We start from the raw sequence: 24,325 nt of genomic DNA, 5'->3' as shown, positions 1-24,325 counted from the left end.
CACATAAAAAGTGTTAAATAAGTATCATTATGGAATCAGTCATCATTCAAAGGTCCACCAAAGCAAGCAGACTCCTGGCCCCCTCTCTTGCCATGAAATAAAACCAGTAGTCATAATCATGATGAGGCCTAGTTCTCCTACCAAGGCAACTTGTTCTCTTTGCTAGTAATTGCCTGGATTTTCATTATAGACAAGAAAAGGGAACCCTTTAGCAATACTTTGAGGCTACTCCCATCACAAAGCATGAGCATCATGAAAATGGGGAGGCTTTTGTTGATTTTTTCAGTCATTTGGACAGAAAACACCCTCAAAGATTTTCAACTCAAGGCTATGCCCAAGGGTATGTTTTCTGCCCCAAAATGGCTCCATGTAGAAGAAAGAGCAAAGCATCAATTTTGCAGATGAAAGGTGTGAGACCCAGGCGGCTTTGTTTGAGAGCTTCCGGTGTTCATTCTTTGTAAAGTGGGAAAATAGCTTTGCTTTTAAAAAAAAATTAAATTGACAAATTAAAAAAATTTTATGTATTTATTGTACAATGTGGTGCTTTGATTTATGTATACATTGTGAAATCGTTACTCCAATTAAACTAATTAACATATCCATCACCTTACATATTGCTTTTTTGTGATGAGAACATTCAAGATCTCTTCTCTTAGCAATTTTCCAGTCTATAATACATTATTACTGTGTTAACAATAGTAACCATGCTGTACAATAGATCTTCAAAATTTATTTCTCCTGTCTAACTGAAATTTGGTGCCCTTTGACCATTTCCCCCTCCGGGTCTCATAACCACCATTGTACTCTGTGATTCTATGAGTTCAAATTTTTTAGATTCCATATGTAAGTGAGATAATGCAGTATTTGTCTTTCTGGGCCTGGTTTAATTCACTTAGTCTAATGTCCTCTAGGTTCATCTGTGTCATTGTCAATGACAGAATTTCCTTCTTGTTTAAGGTTGAGTAGTATTTTATTGTGTACATATATATCACATTCTCTTTATCATTCATCTGTTGATGGACACATAGGTTGTTTCTATGTTGTATTAGTCCATTCTCACACTGCCATAAAGACATACCCAAAACTAGGTAATTTATTAAAAAAAAGAGGTTTAATTAACTCACAGTTCCACATGACTGGAGAGGCCTCAGGAAACTTACGATCATGGCAGATGAGAGAGAAGCAAAGGCATGTCTTACATGGCAGCAGGTGAGAAAGAGAGCAAGCAAAGGGGGAAGAGCCCCTTATGAAACCATCAGATCTCGTGAGAACTCACTCAGTATCATGAGAATTGCATATGGAAAACTGCCCACATGATCCGATCACTTCCCACCAGGTCCCACCCTCTACACTTGAGAATTATGGGGATTACACTTCAAAATGAGATTTGGGTGGGGACACAGAACTAAACCACATCTCATGTCTTGGCTATTATGAATAATACAAGCATGAGAGTGCAAATATATTTTCAACATACTGATTTCATTTCCTTTGAATAGATACCCCGAAGTGGGATTGCTGGATGATATGGTAGTTCTATTTTTAGTTTTTGAGAAGCCTCCATGGTGTTCCCCATTTTGGTTGTATTAATTTACATTCCTACCAATGGAGTACAAATATTCCCCTTTCTCCACACCCTCACCAACACTCACTATCTTTTGTCTTTTTGACAACAGCCATTCTAACAGGTGTGAGGTCATGTGTCTTTGTGGTATTAATTTGCATTTCCTTGATGATTAGTGATGTTGAGAAGTTTTTCATTTAGCCACTTATGTGTCTTCTTTTGAGAAATGTCTACTCGGGTCCTTTGCCCATTTTTAAATTGGGTTATTTGTTTTCTTACTACTGAGTTGTTTGGGTTTTTTGTATATTTTGGGGATTAACCCCTTAAAAGATGCATGGTTTGCAAATGTTTTCTCCCATTCCAAAGGTTGTCTCTTTACTCTGCTCATTGTTTCCTTGGCTGTGTAGAAGCTTCTTAGTTTAGTGCAACCCCATTTGTCTAATTTTTTGCTTTTGCTGTCTGTGCTTTTGGGGTCATATGTAAGCTTTGCTTTTTCAACCCGGTGCTCAGTAGATTAAAGTAGGAAGATGTTTCCTGGAGGCCTCCAGCCATCCGTAGCTTTGCCATGATTAACAGTCCCATGATTTCACTCTCTCAAAGAATGGGATTCTTTAAAAGTTCCAATCTTGAGGGCATCAGTAAGTTAGAAACGGGCTCTCTGCTTTCAGTCAAATGGATCCCAGCGTTTATTCTAAGAGAAAGATGAGGAGGTTCCTCATAACCAGTAGCTTCCAGTATTCTTTATTCTAAGCATGAAGACATTTCCCTTTGCACAGAGCACATTAAGGCTCACTGAGGCAAGGCAGGAAACGGTGCCCTTTCCCCAGTAACTTCCAGCATGTTCTGCAGTGCATCTCAACACCCGGCTGCTCTGTATAGGTATTAGCCAAACGGGCAATGTTTCTGTCGTTTAACTGCCTCTTTGGGCAGGAACATTTGAAAGCAGGGATTTTGCAAAGGTTCTGCTTTTGGAAGAATTTGTTGGTTCCTATTAAATGGGCAGATGGAAAGCACAGGGAATCTGGAGGTGCTTTGCAGTGAGGACAGCACGGGGCTTGACACAGGAGAGGGAGGAGTGCGATTTTTTGTGCCCCCCCCAAAAGGATGGGGTGGGAGCTTTTCCCCATCACCAAGTGCTCTCAGAGCCCGTGCAGATGGAGAGACATGGTTCCAATGTTCTCAGCTGTTCCCTTCAGCCGCTGTCATTGGCACATTGGTCAGTGTTGCCAGGGTAGGAGGTGAAGCTCCTCTGTGGGGTGCCCCTACCTTGCACAAGATGACCTTGCAGGACATGCAGTCACAGGGAAGCTGGTCCTGGATCTGCTGGGATTTGTGGCCTGAGTTCATGCCTCCACCTGTGCTGCACGTCACAGCCTGCAGTGCTGCCAGTTACCCTGCCGTCCCCACCAGAGGTCGAGCTCCCTAAGACAGCCACCGGGCACTGCCTGTCTTTGTGTTTCCCAGCACAAAGAAAAGAACTGAACACTTGTTCTGATTCAATAACAGGAAGAATAAGTGAATGAATGAGTGAGTGAGGGCATTTTAAAGCCAAGGGTGTTTCTGCCTCACAAGCTCATTGTCTTAGAAGAAAAGAAGGCAAATAAGGAGATCAGTAAGAAGTCCTGTGTGCCCGATTGCTTCCTGTGCCTTTCGACCTTCAGCCATGAAGCACGACCTTTATTGCTTGTTGAGCACAGACAGCTTTTAAAGGATATCCTTCCACTGCCCTCTCAGAAGGAAGGGGTCTTGGAAAGTGCTCAAAGCCCATCACTTGCAGGACCTTCTGAGTATGCTATGAATAAGAAGATAGTAAGAGAAGGTGGCGGCAACAGGGGATTTCAAAGTGTCCTGGAAGGCTGCGTCCGTGTCAGCTGTTGGGGCAGAAAAATGTTTTAGTGGGAGTAATTGATTTATTCAGTGTCATCTGAATGTGAAAGAAGACAGGATAGCTGAGCAAGCAATCCTCCCTCCAGCTTTCCATGCACTCCTACAGATGTGTTTGTGCTCATGCACAGACACGTGCACACACATGCATGCACACACACACCTGCCATGTCTTTTGCATGTACATCAGGTGATTAACACAGGTGTCGAATGGAAAGCTACATCTTCAGGAGAAGCTGATACAGTAAAAACCAAGATAACACATCCCAGGGTAACACAGTTATCATCAAGCATTGTCTCGGGGCAGGCAGGCAGGAGAGGGGAAGGCTGGTTGGGAAACTTCAGGCAATCGGTCTCAGAAGTGGGGAGGCAGAGATTGGGTCCCTGTGCTCCAATTTTCTCCAGTCAACTCAACAAAACGGCATCAGCTGTGAGTGTTCTGGAGTTTGTATCTGTCTTGGAAGTCCCATCAAGAATCCCAGAAATTCTTGTTGTTTAAAGCACAGCAGCCAACTGCCACCAGGTGATGCTACACCAGAGCCAGGACTAGTATAGGCTTATGGGGCCAGGGACGTGAGGCCAGGCTGCTGACTCCATAGGCTCGGCCCCTTCCTTCATTGACTTGGCCATAACCAGCCTTGCATTTCAGGAGCTGGGAGTTCTAGACCCCCAGTTATGTGTTATGGGGCTCCCTAGGTAATTCTCTGTGGATAGTGATGACTTGGATAGCTAAAATGCCCTGTGGGCCGGGCGCAATGGCTCACACCTGTAATCCCAGCACTTTGGGAAGCCGAGGTGGGTGGATCACCTGAAATCAGGAGTTCGAGACCAACCAGCCTGGCCAACATGGAGAAACCCCATCTCCACTAAAAATACAAAAATTAGCAGGGCATGGTGGCGCGCACCTGTAATTCAGCTACTTGGGAGGCTGAGGCAGGAGAATCGCTGGAACCTGGGAGGCGGAGGCTGCAGTGAGCTGAGATCACAGCATGGCACTCCAGCCTGAGCAATAGAGTGAGACTGTGTCTCAAAAATTAAAAATAAAAGATAAAAATGACTTATGGGTTCTCAGTGCTTCTCTATGCATCATTTCACTACAGAAAGACTGAGAGCCAGGCCGGGAACAGGGCCTTACCTCCACCTTGCAGATAAGAAAATTGCAGTTTAGAGAAATGACGGAGCAGGGAGCTGCTGGCTGTGCCTGTGCTGTTTCATGGTCCCAAGCACTCCGTCTTTCTCCAAAGTCATGGGGAGAGACACAGCTGAAAAGGGGCACTGAGCGTTGGAACCGATGTCAGGAAGCCCCTGCCTGGTACCCCAACATGGCCACTGAACAGCAGGTGGGCTGAGCTCCTGGGGCCTTGTTTCGCATCTTAGAACCAGGGTCTTTTCTTGATGATCTGTGGGGTCTCATCACTGTCACATTTAGCAGGGCTTGGTGAGCCCCTGTGTGACCCCCAGTGTGCTGAACACAGGCTGGACGTGGGCTTAGCCCCGTACCCAGCCCACATCCCAACATGCCGATGCCATCATCCACCCTCTGAAATGCCATCAACTCGGGCCATCCCTACGGGCCACCCGTCCTAGGCTCTTACAACCATCTCCCACCGGGGCACTGGCTCTGCAGCTGTCCCCTCACTCCCACTTCCCACACCAGAGTTTCTGGGATTTGATTGCATCACTCTTGCTCAAGCCTCTTCAGTGGCTCTCCTCGGCCATGGCCTCTGCAGGGACCTTTCAGAGGCCTAAAGGACAGGACCCAGCTCCATCCTTCATCTGCCCCCGCCTCCATCCTAGCACTTATTATGATGAGGTGACTATCCGTTTACATCCATCTCCCCCTCTAGACCAGGGTAAGCGAATGTCTTCTGTCAAGCGTCAGGTAGTAAATGCTCCAGGCTCCAGGGGCCACCTAGCCTTGGTTGCATCTATTGAGCTTATTCCTATATATACAGCAGCACCCACAGACCAGATGCCAGGGAAGAGGCGTGGCTGCGTTCCGATAAGACACACAGTGGGCTTGATCCAACCCCAGCCTCAGTCGGACCCCGGGTTTTGACTTTGATCTCTGGGGCTGGCCATTCCTAGTCTGTCTCCCCCACCACCAGGTCCCCAGCACAGTGCCTAACACACAGGAGATGCTTTAATAAAAGGCTTTTGAGTGGATGTGTGACCAGGAGGGATGCCTGGAGGGGGCACGGGAGCCCTGTGGCTGCCCTGCGGATCCAAGTCTGAGGCTTTGGAGCCGTGGGTGCCTCATGCTGCCGGGTCCCACCTTGTGCCTGGGCTTCTGTCCCAACAGCTCCTCGTCTGCTTCCGGAGGAGACTTGCAGGCAGGGGGAATGGCCGGGGCTAAGGTGTTGGCCCAGATTCCTGGCTCACTGTGTCAGGAAGGAAAGGGTCCAAAGTGACCCCAGCCTCAGAGTGAGGGAAACCGTCTCCCAGCTCCCAGGACCCAGTGGAGCCCCGCGGTGCCACAGCCCATCGGATGCAATGCCTGGGCCCAAGGCCCCACCCGTGAGGGCCCGGCAGGGTGGCAGCCACCGGGAGGGTGGGGACAAGCCTCTCCTGGAAGGCTCCAGCCAGCTCTCAGGGAACCTCTGCTTCCCTCCCCATCCAGGGCTGTGTCTGTCACCTGCCTGGCTGCCCCAGGTCTCCAGGCCTGACCAAGCACAGGGAGACACTGAAGCCCTCGTGCCTGGTCTGGAGTCACTCTGCCACCTTGAGGCGACATCTGGGAACTGCACCCCACTCCAGCCAGGCCCACCTGAGCGCTCGCTGCCTGAGCCCCCTCTCCAAAGCCCGCCCCAGCTGCCTAAGGAAGCCTGTTCATTCTGCAAAGCTCTGGGAATCTCTGTTCTGGAAAGGCCCAGAGATCCCCGACACACGCTTTCACACGGAGCAGTCCTGTCCTGAGCCTCCTGTCCTCCAGGTCTCTGCTCTCATCCGGGCCTTCCCTGTGACCTGAGGTAGGAAGGACTCCCTCCTCCGCCCACACTCCTTCTTCCCTGTTCTCTGTGCCTCTCCAGCAGTCATGTTCAGCAAAGCTGTATGTTTACGGTGTCTGTTCCCCTAGAGTGTCGGCTTCTGAGGGCGTGACATTTTGTTCCCTGCTCTTCCCCGTGACTGGAACAGCAAGGGCACATAAAAGACTCTCAGCAAATGTTTGATGAGTGAATGAGCAACACCAGATCCGGAACAATCCACCAAGACTGGGGCGGGGCGGGGGGTGGGGGAAGGGGAGAGGAGCGAAGGAGAAGGGTATATAGGAGGGAAGGGGAGAGGGAGGGAAGGGGAGAGGGAGGGAAGGGGAGAGGGAGGAAGGAAGGGAAGGAAAGAAAAGGAGGAAAAAGGAGTGGGAAGGGAAGGGAAAAGGAGGGACGGGAAGGGGAAGGTGCCAGCTTGGGATTTCGAGCCTGGGTAGTGCCTGCTAACGGGGTTGGCCGGAGGAGCAGAGCACCGGGAGGCCCAGGGATGTGGCGAGGCAGCCGCGGTGTCAGAAAGAGGAAGGCAGGAGGCTGAGGCTGAGGGCCCTGGAATCTCGCACATTCCAGGGTTCAGAAAGATCACGGTGGGGTCCACCTGTGGAGTCCACAAAAGGTACGTGCGGGGTGGGGATAAGTCTAGAAGCAGCTCTGCGAAACAGTGCAGGTTTCCAGTCCACCGGAAGCTCAAAGAGGAGAGAAAAGACATGGGCTCTCGGGGAGGGAGGGGGCGTTGTTGGAGGCCCGGTCTTTGGGTGAGGGCTGATGCCCCTGTGTCAGAGGCCACAGGCTGGCGCACGCCTGGACCACTACGCTCACCCCTCGGCGGCTCACTCTGGGAAGTGTTGCAAGAGAGGTTATCGAGTGACAAGGATGGCGGGAATTGCGGAGCTATAAATAGGAGCGGTGACTGCAGTAGCTGAGATGTGTGGTTTGGGGATGTCATGGCTCCATGAAGCCAGAGCCTGGTCTTCCAGCCTGCACACTGCCATCTGCTGGGCTACAGCGAGGCTGATGTGGCTCAGCATAGGATTCTGTACTCTTGGTCAAAGCTGAGGGATGCGTCGGACACCGGGGCTCACACCTGTAATCCCAGCACTTTGAGAGGCTTGAGGTGGGAGGATCATTTGAGCCCAGGAGTACAAGGCCAGCCTGGGAAACATAGGGGGAACTTGTATCTACAAAAAATAATTAGCTAGGTGTGATTGCACACTCCTGTGTGCAATCAGCTACTCAGGAGGTGGAGGTGGGAGGATCACTTGAGCCTGGAAGGGTGAGGCTTCAGTGAGCCTTGACTGGGCCACTGAACTTCTGCCTGGGCAACAGAGTGAGACCCTGTGTTTTTTGTTTGTTTGTTTGTTTGTTTCGTTTGTCAAGAGCAGGCAGCAGAGGGCTGCCTGTAGGTGGTGAGTTCTCCATGTGCGACCAGGAGGGCTTCCTGGAGGGGGCAACAGGAGCACCGTGGCTGCCCTGCAGAGCCAAGTCTAAGGCTTTGGAGCTAGCTGAGGCTGGGTTGACAGGCTGTGTGGTCAGTTTTCGGATGCTGGATGCCTTGTTACTGCAGAGGCATTCAAAAGTGCAACTAGCTGATGGGATTGATGTGAAGAGCATCAAGGGGACTCGATCCTGTTGCAGGGAGGGATTTAGGGGTGAGATAGGGAACTGGCTAGCCCCGAGGGTTATAAGGGTCTGTGGCAACCCTGGGGTCATGTGGCTAAGCTTTGTCTGGGGCTGTTTAGTTCCCTGAGTGTTCAGTGTGTGGCAGGCTTTGCTCTTGGCTTTTTCTGCATCGTCACAGCCTCAATAGCCTTACTCTGTCCATGCAATGATTCTCATTTTACAGGCAAGGGACCTGGGACATAGAGGCTCACGTTCTTGGGGCTAAGCTTTGAGCCATGGCCAGCTTCATTCTGGAAGCTGGCTCAGCTCAGGGGAGCCTAGTTCCCCTGGGCATAAGTGACACCGAGCCCTGCCTTTGCTCCTTGGACCTCAGATGGGGGCTGTCTTCCTCTCCCCATCTGTGTCCAGCAGCTGCTCACGCAGCATCTGAGCCTCAGGGTAATCTGGGGACAGCGCTCTGGCAAGAAGCTCTGCAGGGAGGGGCCCAGCATTCACACACGCAAGCAAAGAGCAATAAGCCAGGACTAAAGATAGAAGATGCCTCTTACTGGGCCGGTTCTGATGTAAAAATGCAGAACTCAGAATTAAACAGGCACTTTGCATTGCAGAGCAACAGTGCCCAATTAAGCTATTCTGGGCTAGGACACTGAGAAGCTTTGTGAGTTTTTACTGCTCAAGACAATGAATAACACATGTCTCTACAGTCTCAATTCAAACGATGATTCACGAGCCACACCGAAAGCTTCATTCCAATCCAATCCATATTCTGATGTGATCCTCTTATACCTTAGAAAGGCTGGGCTTGGTAGCCAGGTGGCCTCTATTTCTTGGTGATTAAAGTCTGGGTCTTGTAGGGAAATGCTTCTGAAGTGTGGAACAGGGACTACTGCTGGTCTGAAAACTGCTTGTTACTGGCCCACGAAGAGATAAGCATAGAAATGGAGAGTAAATGCTTAGAAACCTTTACAGCAACTTTAAGTTAAGTGGATTATGTGGTTGACTGTAATAATAAAGTTTGCAGCCTGGGCAACATGGTGAGACCCCATCTCTCCATAAAATAAAATTAGCCAGGCATGATGGTGCACACCTGTGGTCCCAGATACTTAGACGGCTGAGACAGTAGGATCACTTGAGCCTGGGAGGTTGAGGCTGCAGTGAGTCCTGATTGCACTACTCCCCTCCAGCCTGGGTGATAGAGTGAGACACTCTCGGAAAAAAAAAAAAAAATAGTGTGGGCTTGCATTTTATTTGTTCATTTTCGATTTCATTTTTCGAGTTCAATTTTATGTTTTATGAAAGTATTGGTTTCAAATAAGTTGGAAATTTCAAAGCAAAACCAAAAACCAAACGCCCTGGTCTTTTTCCTCACAGATGGTCTGAGAAGCACAGGTCCAGGCCACCATGTCCTGTTTGTTGAGGCTGGGTCAACAGAGCACACAGTCAGTTTTCTGTCCCTGTTAAGGTTAATATAAAAATTCTATAAATACATACTTTATCTCCTTTCTTCTCTTAAAATCTAAGAGACATAAAGTTAAATAATGTAACAATTATAGTGAGGTATTTTTGGATTTATAGCATATGTAGATGTAAATATACGAAAATAATAGCAAAAAAAGAGGAGGAGGAAATAGGACTACGTAGGAAGAAAGTTTTGATCTCTTACTAGAAATAAGTTAGTCTAAACCAGAAGTTAATTCTAATAAGTTGAGATGTGTATTATAAGTTCTAGTGCAACTACTAAGAAAACAACTCAAAAATATAATTAGCGTCATTAAAAAATTAAAATGCTACACTTGAAAATATTGACTTGACACAAAAGGCTATAAAGGAAGGTCAGAGGGACAAAAAGGAAAAGCATCATACAGGAAAACCAACCAAAATGGCATATGTAAATCAAACTATATCAATGATCACATTAAATGTGAGTGGACTAAAAATGCAATTAAAAGACAGAGATTGTCAGACTGGATAAACAAGTTCTATGTGTTGTCTACAGGAAACACATTTAAATTCACATATATAAGTAGGTTAAAAATAAAAAGAAACAGATAAACTATGCAAATGATAATGATGAAAGAGCTGATATGGTGCTAATAATATCAACAAAATAGACTGTAAAACAAAAAATTCATTAGAGATAAAGAGGGACATTTTGTAATGACTAAAGGGTCAATGATTCAGAAAGCTATAACAACTGTAAACATACGTGCATCTAACAATAGAATATACAAATATTGGAAGCAAAAAATGACAATTGAAGGAAGAAAGAGACAATTTAATAACAGAAGTTGGAGACTTAAATCTCATGTTAAATAATGGATAGAACAACTATACAGAAGATTAACAAGGATTTAGAGGATTTTGGCAATTCTATAAACCAGCTAGACCTAACAAACATCTGTAGAACATGCTACCCAATAATAGCTGAATATACTTTTAAAAATAGAGTACATAAAATATTCTTTAGGATAGACCATATTCTAAGCCATAAAGCAATTCTCAAATTTTTAAAAGGATTGAAATAATACAAAGTATGTTCTCCAACCTCAGTGGAATTAAATTAAAAATAAATAACAGAAGAATAATTGCAAATATATGAAAATTAAACAGCACACTCTTAAATAATCAGTGAGTAAAAAGAGCTTACATGGGAAATTAGAAAATACTTTAAGGTCAATGAGAGTGAAAACAACACACAAAAACATATGTGATGCACTAAAGCAGCACTGAGATGGAAATGTACAGCTGTAAATGTTTATATGATGTGGAAACTAAAAGATGTTCATCTCATAAAAGTAAAAATTAGAACAGAGAATACTAGAAACCAGGAAGGATAAGGGAAGGGGTAAGATAGGGACAGATTTGTTAAAGGAAACAAAATTGTGCCGCTGCACTCAGCCTGGGTGACAGAGTGAAGACCTTGAAAAAAAAAAAAGAGAGAGAGAAAAAAGAAAGAAAGAAAGAAATCTGTTGTTCAGGCATGCCTGGCTCTAGGGGCTATAAAAATGTCACCAGGATGTGATGTCTTCATGCTTTGACTTCACTCTCAGGGCAGTCACCTCCACATGGGGCCCCCAGAAGCTCCGGGCTTACATTCTCCAAGGGTCAGTCCTAGCAGACAGAGAGCTGCTAATCTCAAAGAGCCTGTGCATGTCCCAGGTGAAGTTCTGGAACTTGCCAAGATTGCCAAGCTTGGTTCTTAGGGCCGTCCTGAAAGACATCCTGAGGCCCTGGGTTGAGGGCCTCTCATTGGCCAGGCCTGGTCCCATGCAACCTCTAGAGTCAGAGGTAGGGTCTACCTGTCCATAAGAAATGGATCTTGAGTAAGGTGAGATCAGAAACTGGCAATAAGGAAGAGGGTTCCCCCAAATAAACTGGAGCCACTGGGTGCAGAGCAGACAAAACAGCCACAGACACCTGAGCCTTGATTCTTGATTTCATATCCCTGCAAGAGGTTGTCTTTTTTTTTTTTTTTTTTTGAGACAAAGTTTTGCTCTTGTCACCTAGGCTGGAGTGCAATGGCATGATCTCGACTCACTGCAACCTCCGCCTCCCGGGTTCAAGCGATTCTCCTGCCTTAGCCTCTCAAGTAGCTGGGATTACAGGCACCCGCCACCACACCCAGCTAATTTTTTTTTGTATTTTTAGTTGAGATGGGGTTTCACCATGTTGGCCAGGCTGGTCTTGAACTCCTGAACTCAGGTGATCCACCTGCCTCAGCCTCCCAAAGTGCTGGGATTAGACATGAGCCACCGTGCCTGTCCAGGTCCTCTTTAAGGAGACGTTTGGGCTACTCTCAAATTACCCACCACAAAACTATTGTAAAAACTCACGCTTTATTCTTAAATACAAAACATTAACATCAGCAATTATCCTTTAGGCCAGAGGTTTTCAAACTTTCCCTTATTGTCTTAGCTTTTTTTTTTTTTTCTCCCCGCATGGTGCTTCTAGGCCAAATGAAATACCTAACAATTGCATTTATTACATTGTTAAGTTTAAACACCTTAGCAGCAGTGGTCAACTCCAAATCCAACAGACATTGTTGTTTCCCTTGATGTCCAACAGATGTCTCTGTGTGTCTGTTTTGTCTCCACACATCCACACTGGGGCACCACAGTGCAGTTTAGACACTACACTGTGTGACTCTAGGTATGAAAACTCTCTTGGGACACACATGATGATCCTGTAGCCTAACTAATCACAATTGACTGGATAATGTTTAAACTGACAATTTCCATATCATGACAAAACGTTGCTTTCACGGGTGAAACAGGGCCAGGTGCGGTGACTTAATGCCTGTAATCACAGCACTTTGGGAGGCCATGGCAGGAGGATTGCTTGAGCCCAGGAGTTTGAGACCAGCCTGGGCAACATAGTGAAACTCCCATCTCTACAAAAAATTTTAAAAAAAGAGCCAGGTGTAGTGATGTGCGCCTGTAGTCCCAGCTATTAGAGAGGCTGGGACTCAGCTATTAGAGAGGGTGAGTTGGGAGGATTGCCTGAGATGTAAGTGGCAGTGAGCTGTGATCATGCCACTGCACTCCAGCCTGGGCGACAGAGTGAGGCCATGTCTCAAAGAAAGAAAAGTGAAACAGCAACATTGCTTCCACCTCATTATCTAAGAAGCCCCTTCACAGTACAGAAGCTCTTCCCCCATATTAGTCAGGTTCTCCAGAAAAAACAGAATAGGAGAGATAGATTAGATAGATAGATAGATAGATAGATAGATAGATAGATAGATAGATAGAGCTGATATAGAGATGAGATATAGATGATATAAATATAGATATAGGTACAGATATGAAGCTGTTTATTATAAGGAATTGGCTCACCTGATTACAGAGATTGGCAAGCTCAAACCTGGGGTGTGGACTGGCAGGCTCGAGTTGCAGGAGAGCCGGTGGTGCTGCTCTGGTTTAGAGACCAGCAGGCAGAGCCCCAGAAGAGCTGACAATGCAGATGAAGTCTGAAGGTGGGCAGCTGAGGAATTCCCTCTTGTGTGGGGAGGCCAATCATTTTTGTGCTACTGAGGCCTTCAGCGGATTGGATGAGGCTCACCCCATTATGGAGGGCAATCTGCTTCGTCAAAGTTTACCAATTTAAACATTGATCTCATCCAAAGATCCCCTCCAAGTTGACAGACAAAAGGAACCACCACACTCCCCAGCAGCCTTCACATGAGCAGTACCTTCAACATGCACCCTACCATGTTGGGAGTCCCAGGAGAGAGAGTCAGTCTTGTTCCTGATAACTCCAGGAGAAGTCTTGGTCTTGCTCTTGTGACCTATAAAGCCCACAGCCCATTGCTGCTCCCATCCCTGGGGCCAAAATCAATGTCCTTCTAGGCCAGGCTCGAGTTCTATGCCCACCCCAGCCCCCAGCAAAGGGCCAGCCATCCAGAACTATGCAAATTGGAGAGTGGGTGAAAAGGGAGGGCCCCCACACAGAAGTCAGAGGGTGGTGAGCAGGAAAGTGGAGTGGACAGTGGTGATGTCCTGAGATGGTGAACACTCCGGCTGGCCACCCTCCACTGGGCCTGCCTGAGTCCCAGGTTCTTAGGAGCTTCTGAAAAAATGGCTTCTAGACATTGTAGCTGTAGGACCTCCGGAGGAGTAGGGTTAGAGTGGGAAAAAGGAGAACTAGGAAGCTTTTTTTCTTTTTTCTTTTTTTTGGAGATGGAGTTCACTCTTGTTGCCCAGGCCGGAGTGCAATGGCGTGATCTCGGCTCATTGCAACCTCCACCTCCTGGGTTCAAGCCGTTATCCTGCCTCAGGATCCTGATTGGCTGGGATTACAGGTGCCCGCCACCACACCCGGCTAACTTTTGTATTTTTTAAAGTAGAGACGGGGTTTCACCGGGTGGCCAGACTGGTCTTGAACTCCTGGCCTTAGGTGATCCACCCACCTCAGCCTCCCAAAGTGCTGGGATTACAGGCATGAGCCACCTCGCCCAGCCAGGAAGCTTTTCTTCAGTCTCTTTCTGGAGAACACTCAGCCAGGCTGTAGGTCCCCAGGAAAAGCCCAAGCTTCCATTTAAGGATTTGCATTTCCTAAATTTGCCTTTGCATCTTTGGTGGTGGCCCAGGAAATTCGAATCCAGGGGAAGGAAGCACGCGGCAGCACTGGGTCTACATGACGGGAAGACAGGAACACGTTCTCAAGGGGCTTCTTGTGAATGGTGGTCCGCCCCACACCAGCCAGTGCAGTTGCATGCTGCAGGGTGGGGAAGTCCTGCCTGGTGCGGGCGGCGGGGGCATTCCACACGCTGGTGGAACACAGCAAGCAACTCGGAGGGGCTGAGCCATGGAGGGAGGTCAGCTGAAAGCAGAGGCGAGAGCCTCTGAACATGAAGGAGAGAGCAAGAGGGGAGCGCCATCAGCTTGGCTCCAGGATGAGCCAGAAGGGAGAACTGGTGACAGCTTGAGAGGCGAGGGAAAGGGGAGCCCAGGCCTGCCTGCCCCAAAAGAGAGAAGGCCCAAGGTAGGGAACGGAAAAAAAGGTGATTTTGAAAAGTGGGTGCGTTACTCCGTTTTCACACAGCTGATAAAGATGTACCTGAGACTGGGTAATTTATAAAGAAAAAGAGGTTTATGGACTCAAAGTTCCATGTAGCTGGAGAGGCCTCACAATCATGGTGGAAGGCAAAAGGCACATCTTACATGGCAGCAGGCAAGAGAGAACAAGGGCCAAGCAAAAAGGGAAACCACTTATAAAACCATCAGATCTCGTGAGACTTACTCACTACCATGAGAACAGTATGGGGAAACCACTGCATGACTCAATTATCTCCCACTGGGTCCCTCCCACAACACGTGGGAATTATGGGAGCTATAATTCAAGATGAGATTTGAGTGGGGACATAGCCAAACCATATCAGTGGGGTCCTCAGGAAACATTAAGGTTGCTTGATAGAAGGCTTACAGTAAGCTGTTGTCTTTAAGGTAGGGTGAGCATAAGCACATCGTTCGTTCTGATGGACAGGAGTAATGTAAAACACCATGTGAAGGCTGCCTGGGCAGTGTGGTGGTTCATCTCATATGTCAACTTGGAGGGTATCTTTGGATGAGATTGACATTTAAATTGATAACTTTTGAATCAACAGATTGCCCACCATAATGTGGGTGGGCCTTGTCCAATCCACTGAAGGCCTGCGTAGAACTAAGAGACTAACTTCCTAGAACAACAGGGAATTCTTTGTTCTCATCATGGCCACCACTGAGAAGCCCTCTCGAGGGTAATGGCTGCAGACAACAGTCGCTGCCTTCACCTTTCAGCCCCTCGACTCAGCCACGCCTGAAGTCATCATGCCAGCCCTGGATATTTGTTTGTTGGCTTTTTTTTTTTTTCCTGTTATATGTATCCATAAATGCCTCATTTTGGCTGAATTCAGTCAGAATTAGGTGACTGTCACCTAGAATGGAAAAAGTCCTGACTAATCCACAGACCCAAAGTGCAGTCCCCAAACCAGGGCCCCAGGGTGACTCTCTGGTCCTCCTGGTCCTAGTCTCAGTTTCCATCCTTGAGCCCTGAGCTGCAGACAGAGCCTCTGCTGGAGACATATTTGCATGCACCCTCCTTTGGTTAAAGAATACCCTCTACTTTATTATCAGTACAAAATAGCTCTGAACAACACATGGGACAGGGAACAGAGCAGGGGCCAGGATCTGGGGCTGCCTGGCTCTGGGACTCCTGAGACTCGGGAGCCCGTAGGTTTCTGTTTGACAGAGGTCCTCCTTTTCTCCGCATTGAAGGGCCTGCCCTCTAGCTGGGTCACTTTCTCAATCCAGAGGTTGTAGTTCACCAACGAGGTGTATATCCCTGGGGTGTTCTTCTCTCCACAGCTCTTTCCCCAGCTGATGATGCCCACCTGGTACCACTTCTCACCAGGCTCTGGGGTGCAGACCAGAGGCCCCCCACTGTCACCCTGTGGGCAGAGAACACAGCTCAGCAGGGAGTCTGGTTCTAAGCAGCCCATCTGAGGCTGGGCACAGCTCATCCACGGAAGAGGATTCCTCAGCCTCCCCAACTCTGGCTGCCAACCCACCCCATCCCTGCTCCACGGGAGAAGCATGTGGCTGCCAGGTTGGCTCTGGAGGTTGTAGGGGTGTAGAGCGTTGGGGGTGGGGTGCTGTGGATGAGACAGGACTGAAGATGGGGGAGGAAGGGGGAGGACTTGGTAAGAAAAGACCACTCCATCTGCAGCACAGAGAGATGCAGGCCAAGGGATGAGTGGAGACTTGTTTTGAGGGTCTTATCAAATGAGAGGCTCTTATCAAATGAGAGGCTCTGGAAAGGGCAGGAAAGGGAATGGGACATGTGAAGTGTTGCAGGGCTAAGAACTGGGTCTCCTTTGTGTTCTTGCAGAAGCACACAGAGAAGGACATTCCTTTTTAATTCAGCCATGCTTTTCAGAATGTGTGACCCTTCTAGGATGGAATCACATGGTCTGTGACTCGCATAGTTATCCATTTATGTTGAGCTTCTGAACCAAGTCCCTGCCATGCCCCACGTCTACATAAATCAAACAAATGCCCCACATCCTTCCGTCCACCTTCACACAAGGCAAATGAGCCTGCAGGAGGAGAAAGGGCTTGCTGAGGGTTCTATGGTAGACTGGCTGGGATTGGAACCCAGGATTTTCTTTTTATTAATTTTAAATTAATTATTATGGGTACATAATAGTTTTATATGTTTATGGGGTACACGTTTTGATATAGGTATACAGTGTGCAGTAATTAAATCAGGGTAATTGGGGTATCCATCCCCTCAAGCATTTATCATTTCTTTGTATTAAGAACGTTTCAATTCCACTCTTCCAGTTATTTTGAAATATACACTTGTTGTCTATAATCACTTTATTTTGCTACCAAATACCAGACTTTATTCATTCTAACTAACTGTGTTTTTGTGCTCCTTAACTGGAGTCCCCACCTGCTTTTCTCCCCAGCCTCTGGTAACCATCATTCTTTATCTCCAAGAGTTTTTTTTTAAGCTTCCATTTATAAGTGAGAATATGCATTGTCTTTCTGTACCTGGCTTATTTTACTTGATGTAATGTCCTCCAGTTCTATCCATGCTATTGTAAAGGACAGGATTTCATTTTTTATGGCTGAATAATATTCCATCGTGTATACTGCCTAATTTTCTTTATCATTTCATCCATTCGTGGAAACTTAGGTTGGTTCCATATCTTGGCTATTGTGAATAGTGCTACTCTAAAAATGCAAGTGCAGATGTCTCTTCGATATACTGATTTCCTTTCTTTTGGACGTGTACCCAGAAGTGGGGTTGCTGGATCATGTGGTAGTTCTGTTTTTAATTTTTTTAGTACCCTCCATCCTGTAACCCAAGATTTTCTTATTTTCTTTTTCAACTTTTATTTTACGTTCATAGGGTACATGAGCAGATTTGTTATGTGAGTAAATTGCATGTCACTGGGGTTTGGTGTACAAATGATTTAATCACCCAGGTAGTAAGCAGAGTATCTCATGGGTAGTAAAAAACTACCTTACCCTCTTCATACCCTCTACCTTTAGGTAGGCCCTGGTGTCTATTGTTCCCCTCTTTGTGTCCATGTGTATTCAACATTTAGTTCCAACTTATAAGTGAGAACGTGCGATATTTGGTTTTCTGTTCCTGCACTAATTCACTTAGAATAATGGCCTCTAGCTGCATCCAAGTTGCTGCAAAGAAGGATAAGATTTTGTTTTTTTTTATGGCTTTGTAGTATTCCACAGTGTACATGTATCACAATTTCTTTATCCAGTTCACCATCGATGGACATCTACTTTGATTCCATGTCTTTGCTACTGTGAATAGTGCTGTGATGAACATATGCATGCATGTGTCTTCTTGGTAGAATAATTTACATTCCTTTGGGTCTGTACCAGTATTGAGATTGCTGGGTTTAATGGTAGTTGTGTTTTAAGTTCTCTGAGAAATCTACGAACTGCTTTTTACAGTGGCTGAACTAATAATTTACATTCCCACCAGAAGTGTAGAAGCATTCTCTTTTCTCTGCAACCTCACCAACATTTGTTATTTTCTGACTTTAATAACAGCCATTCTTACTGGTATGGGTTGATATCTCATTGTGGCTTTGATTTGCATTTCTCTAATAATTCGTGATATTGAGCATTTTTTTTTCATATGCTTGTTGGCTGCATGTATGTCTTCTTTTGAGAAGTGTCTGTTCATGTCCTCTGCCTTTTGAGACAGAGTCTCGCTCTGTCGACCAGGCTTGAGTGCAGTGGCAGCAGTCTGGGCTCACTGCAAGCTCCGCCTCCTGGCTTCATGCCGTTCTCCTGCCTCAGCCCCCCGAGTAGCTGGGACTACAGGTGCCCACCACCACGCCCGGCTAATTTTTTGTATTTTTAGTAGAGGCAGGGTTTCACCCTGTTAGCCAGGATGGTCTTGATCTCCTGACCTCGTGATCCGCCCGTCTTGGCCTCCCACAGTGCTGGGATTATAGGCGTGAACCACCGCGCCCGGCCCCTCTGCCCATTTTTTAATGAGGTTGTTTAGTTTTTGCTTGTTGAGTTGTTTAAGTTCCTTATAAATTCTGAATATTAGATCTTTATCAGATGCACAGTTTGCAAATATTTTCTCCCATTGTATAGGTTGTCTGTTTACTCTGTTAATAGTTTCTTTAGCTGTGCAGATGCTCTTTAGTTTAATTGGGCCAACGTTTTATTTTGTTGCAATTGCTTTTGGAGACTTCCTCATGAAATCTTTGCTAAGGCCTATGTCAAGAATGGTGGTTTGTGGTGTGACTTTCTTTCAGTGTTTTCACAGTTTTAGGTTTTATATTTAAGTCTTTTATCCAACTCGCATTGATTTCAGTTGATGGTGAAAGGAAAGGGTCCAGTTTCAATCTTCTGCATATGGCTAGCCAGTTATCCCAACACCATTTATTGAATAGGAAGTTCTTTCCCCATTGCTTGTTATTGTTGACTTTGATGAAGATCAGATGGTTGTAGGTGTACAGCTTTATTTCTGGTTTCTCTAACCTATTTCATTGGTCTATGTGTCAGTTTTTGTACCAGTACCATGCTGTTTTGGTTACCATAGCCCTGTAGTATAGCTTGAAGTTGGATAGCATGATGCCTCCAGCTTTGTTCTTTTTGCTTAGGATTGCCTTGGCTACTTGGGCTCTTTTCTGGTTTCATATGAATTTTAAAATAATTTTTTTCTAATTCTGTGAATAATGTCATTGGTAGTTTGATAGGGATAGTATTGAATCTGTAAATTGCTTTGGGTAGTATGGCCATTTTAATGATATTGATTCTTCCTATCCATGAGCATGGAATGTCTTTCATTTGTTTATGTTGTCTCAGATTTCTTTCAGTAATGTTTTGTAATTCTCATTGTAGAGATCTTTCACCTCCCTGATTGTCTGTATTCCTAGATATTTTATTCTTTTGGCGGATATTGTGAATGGGATTGCATTCTTGATTTGGCTCTCAGCTTGTATGTTATCTGGTGTATATAAATGGCACAAATTTTTGTACATTGATTTTGTATCCTGAAACTTTGCTGAAGTTGCTTATCAGCTCTAGGAGACTTTGGGCAGAGACTATGGGGTTTTCCAGGTATAGAACCATATCATTTGCAAAGAGGGATAGTTTGACATCTTCTCTTCCTATTTGGATGCCTTTCATTTCTTTTTCTTGCCTGATTGCTCTGGCTAAGACTTCTAGTACTATGTTGAATAGGAGTGATGAAAGAGGGCATCCTTGTCTTGTTCTGATCCTGAGAGGGAGGCTTCCAGCTTTTGCTCATTCAGTATAATGTTGGCTGTGGGTTTGTCATAGATGGCTCTTATTATTTTGAGGTATGTGTAACCTAAGATTTGCTGATGCCAAAGTCCATGCCCTCTCTACCTTTGTTATATTACTCTCTTACCAAAGGAGCTGAGCAGCTACAACCTTGCAAGCAGTCTTCAGTGGAGAGATGATGTCTCATTCCATGATCCTTGAGAGGTGACTAGAATAAATGGAGTATTATAACAAACTCTATTCAGGGAGGACAATTAATGTTTTCTGGTCATGATGTGTGTAGTGCGTTCTTGCATTGCTATAAAGAAATACCTGAGGATCTCCAGCCAGGCCACTTTCTCTTCACCTTTCAGAGCCTTTTTGTGTTTATTTTACAAGATACTATCCCGTGCTTTCAGTTGTACTTAGTGGGAGGGGCTGGGAGAATTGTGTTTACTCCGTCTTGTCTGGAACCAGAAGTCTCAATTCTGTGTGCATGTTTTTTTGTTTTTTGTTTTGGTAATATTTTAAATTGCCCAGAAAGTGAAGAAAATACAAGGTTTATGTGTCTTTTTGGTCCCCACAGTATTCACCACATGGGGGGCTCCTAAACCTAGTGCTATGCTGCCAGGGTCTACTTCTTACCTCAGAATGCCTTCTTCTTTCTCTTTTCCCTTTCTGCCTCCAACCCCTGTTCCAGTACCCACCTCTCAAGGCTCTCATAGCCTATCAGGGAAAACTGCCAATTTTCTCACATTAAACCATAACAGATAGATAAATATCTTTCTTTTCCATGGGGCAGCCTCTCCATCACTGTTCAGAATATTTATCATCTTCATTTCTGGTTTTATACCAATGACAAGGTCCACTGCCTGGGCAACGAGCAGGTCCCTAGTCTTCAGCTGGGACTAAGCAGGTTCATCAGGATGGCCACTTTTAAGATGAAGGGAGCACCTCTGAGCATTAAAGACAAATTTCATCATTCGTCCTTTGAGCCAGAGGAAATTTATGATTTTTTTTCTATTTTTCTGGCTATCAATAATTTTTTAGAAAGAACGTGTGTTCATTTTATTAAAGAGAGGCAAAGAGACCAGTCTTTGGTTCAGTAAAACCCACATGCAACACCCAATATATTATCATTGTTTGTTTATCCAGTGCCTGTCCAGGAAACTGTAGGGTCCCTTAGGTAAGGAACCATATCTTATTTATGGGTCTCTAGGGCCTCGTATGCTCAACAAAGGTTTCTAAATTAATGAACTAAAATGACTTCTTATATAGATACCAAATCCTCCTTGGATTTTTTAAAAGAATTCCCAGAAATGAGAAAAGCCTTGGCATCCTTTTTACCTAGTGTACCTGAAGAAGATCAGAAATAGTTAAGCAGGGTTGCAGCATATTGACTCCCAGGGTGCTCATTCATAGCTCCAGAGGATCTGCAATCCACATACTCATTCTCATGGCTGCAGGCCCTAATTTCCATACATTTTCCAGACTCAGAATTGTCTATTTGCAGCAGAGAGAGAATACCCTTGCACTGGCAGTTCCCAGAGGGTGAGGACGTATAAGGTGAGGGAGGGTACCCCCAGTTACCTGGCAGGCATCATAGCTCTCATTCTTGTATCCGGCACACAGCATATTTTTGGTAAGTTTTGGAAACATCTTTGAACACTCCTCCCAGTCCATGATGACCATTGGCGCTTTCATCAGATCCGTTTTCACAGAGTTTTTGTCAGCTGGCCCAGAGAGAAAGCGCATTAGAGAAGCCACTGGGCCTCATGTCCCCACGTTCGTGATGCAGCTGACTGTGCCCTCGGCCCTGTGTCCCCCAGCCCCCATCCCCTGCCTTCACAGGCTCTGCAGCCCCTCACTTCTTTCAGGTTACCCCATGCCTGCAACTTACCCACTCCCCCAACAAGTCCCACAGCTACTGGAATTATTCTTCTCATTCAAAACCAAATTTCTACTCCCAAGAAGACTTCCAACTTGACCCCAGTCAGCCCCACAGACTCAGCTTCTTGGAACTGGCTACTGACTGTTTCTCAGCATAATCCTGCCTTCTCAATACATTTGCCTATTGTGACATTTTATTACATGAGGATGGCATTTCCTTCACACAGGGCCTTGGAAAGTGGGTTTGCACTCCCGGTGAAAAAACTTTAGGTCCTCAGCAAGGGCAGGTTGGCAGAGTGTTTTGAGATGGGATTAGAGGGGATTTGCAGAGGCCCTTTCTGGGCCGCCAGATGCCGGGAATTCACCTGAATTCCTCTCCATCTCATTAACTCTGACCACAAAGAGATTTCACATTTCTTCCCCTGATTGAAGATTTTTAAACTTGTGCATGCCCATGTGCCTCCTCTCCTTCTTCTACCTTTCCAGGAGTGCCTGGAGCCCAGAACTAAGGTCCCACCACTTCCCCCTCTGGTTGCTAAACTCCTGAAACACCCCCGGTTGTCCAGGCCCAGGCTCGCTGCAAATCATCCCTGTGGATCGAGAGCCTCCTTCAGGCTGACGCAATGCTTTGCTGTTCTCATCCCCTCCCCTCCCCTATCTATTTGCTTTTGGTTTTGTTGGGTTTTTTTTGGGGACAGTCCAGCGGGCCCTTCGTCATATCTTTCTGTCCCAGTAGACTTTCTTCTATTTTGGCCAAGTAACAGCATAACAACAAGTTACAACAGATTCATTTCTAAGAAGAGGCAGGCAATGCTCCAGGACCATCAGAGCCTAGCCCAGGGTGGGCATCTCCAATGCCTGGAGGAGCCAGGTAGGAAACATACCTGTGGGAATCAGGGAAGATGTTTATGAATACAGAGTAGAGGGGCCTCTGGCTAACTGCAGAGTTTAAATTCGATTAAACACACAAACCACACTGCTCTGTGCTAGCTGGATCAGACTGCACTAGGGGACTGGCTTAGACCTGGTGTCTCACCTTGGGGTTTCGGCACCCAAAAGGAGCTAAACTTCGGGTACTGTGAGACTCCACTGAGCGGGAATCTGCTCCAATGCAAGTCTTGTCCTCACTCCTTCCTTAGCTTCCTCCCCTCTCCTTCACATTGCAGTGGCTTTTTCCCCAGGGGAAGCTGAGCAGTCACATACCAGCATTGGTCTGGCCCCAACCTGCCACCCAGCATTCGCGCCATGTGGCAGGGCCGGGCTGCGTGGGGAGGCAGATGGGCACCTTCAGGTCATCGAGCTTGATGGGCGAAGCCAGCAGCAGCAAGGCAATGTCATTGTCCATGTTGGCTCTCTTAAAGTCTTTGTGAAGAATGATGCTGGCGACCTCCTTTATTTCCATGGATGAGCTAGTTAAGTCGTTGGTCCCCAGCACGACACTCAGTTCTTCTGGACTGGTGGCAGAGAACCAGAGAGGGGCAAGTGGAAGGGGAAGGGAAGTCTCAAAAGTGGCAGAATTGGCTGTGCCCAGAAACCTAAATCCCATGTAGCTCTAGGACCTTTAAACCCTACTGGGGCTGTTGATCAGAAGGTGTGAGGATTGGAAAAAGGTAGGAAAAAACAAAACAAAACAAAACAGAATAGCTGGTGAGCAGACCACAGCCAGACCACTGCACCATCAGGGGCCCCAGAGATATGAATGAGGTGCTTCTGTCTAATACAGCAAAGGCCGAGCTGGGTTTAGAGCACTCTACAGAGCCCACAAAAAGCCACTTGGCACAGATCAAACTGACCTTCAGATAGATAAGGCATTCATTATTATATCTGTTTTGTATCAACTGGTCTACCAGCACTTTAGAAACTCAGGACCAGAAGTTAGTCTAGACCTGCCACTGACCAAGCAGACAGGATCTTCAGTAATAAGCCCACATTCCGAACCCCAGAGGATATTTGATATCCCACGACAGCGGGTGCCACAAAGGTCTGTGGTTATGCCATGAAGAAACTGTCCCCGGGTTTTTGATTAACCTTCTAAAATCAGTCTGTGTGTCTTCAAACTTCCTTGAGCTGGTGTGGCAGAAAGCACAAGTGCTAGAGCCAGAATTTGAATTCTGTCTCTATATACTAGATGGGTACTGTGGGTGAGCAGCCTCAATGTATTGGACCTCAGTTTCCTTATCTATAAACGAGGGCTATTCATTCTACCTGCTCCAGGGTTCACTGTGTGATTAAATGAGTTAATAGAGGAAAGTTTCTTTTTCTTTTTTTGAGATGGAGTTTCGCTCTGTCGCCCAGGCAGGAGTGCCAGTGGTGCGATCTTGGCTCACTGCAACATCTGCCTCCTGGGTTCAAGCAACTCTCCTGTCTCAGCCTCCTGAACAGCTGGGACTACAGGCGCACACCACCACGCCCAGCTAATTTTTGTATTTTTAGTATAGATGGCGTTTCACCATATTGGCCAGGCCAGTCTCGAACTCCTGACCACCGAACTCCTGATCCACCTGCCTCAGCCTCCTGAAGTGCTGGGATTACAGGCGTGAGCCACCGCGCCCGGCCAATAGGGGTAAGTTTCTTAGCAGGGTCCCCAGCACATAGTTAGTCCTTGGTAATGCCAGGCATCCATCCAC

General features: G+C 46.4%; 2 protein-coding genes across 6 annotated transcripts in view; one reads left to right on the top strand and one right to left on the bottom strand.

Moving 5' to 3' along the window:
• Positions 1–389: 389 nt before the first annotated feature.
• The window catches only part of PRSS55 (serine protease 55), a 28,559-nt gene continuing 4,623 nt past the window's right edge, over positions 390–24,325 (bottom strand). The window contains exons 3-5 of one of the 2 annotated variants that reach the window (XM_063606645.1): positions 22,902–23,152; positions 21,399–21,541; positions 390–479 (exon numbers count right to left, since the gene is read on the bottom strand). In XM_063606645.1, the coding sequence (XP_063462715.1) occupies positions 390–479; positions 21,399–21,541; positions 22,902–23,152 (484 nt within the window). Of the gene's footprint in view, positions 480–14,095; positions 15,977–21,398; positions 21,542–22,901; positions 23,153–24,325 lie in introns of those variants that run through there. The other variant, XM_003805330.5, reaches the window with a different exon arrangement.
• The window catches only part of PRSS51 (serine protease 51), a 72,502-nt gene continuing 54,954 nt past the window's right edge, over positions 6,778–24,325 (top strand). For all 4 annotated transcript variants that reach the window (XR_010112902.1, XR_004672803.3, XR_004672800.2 and 1 more), the window contains exon 1: positions 6,778–7,048. The gene's annotated coding sequence lies outside the window, so the exon portion shown is untranslated. The remainder of the gene's footprint in view (positions 7,049–24,325) is intronic.

The sequence above is a fragment of the Pan paniscus genome, chromosome 7 (genome assembly GCF_029289425.2).
Source record: "Pan paniscus chromosome 7, NHGRI_mPanPan1-v2.0_pri, whole genome shotgun sequence".
In the NCBI taxonomy this organism is placed as follows: Eukaryota; Metazoa; Chordata; class Mammalia; order Primates; family Hominidae; genus Pan; species Pan paniscus.
Note: the sequence above shows the minus strand (reverse complement) of the source record. Positions and strands in the feature narration are given on the sequence as shown.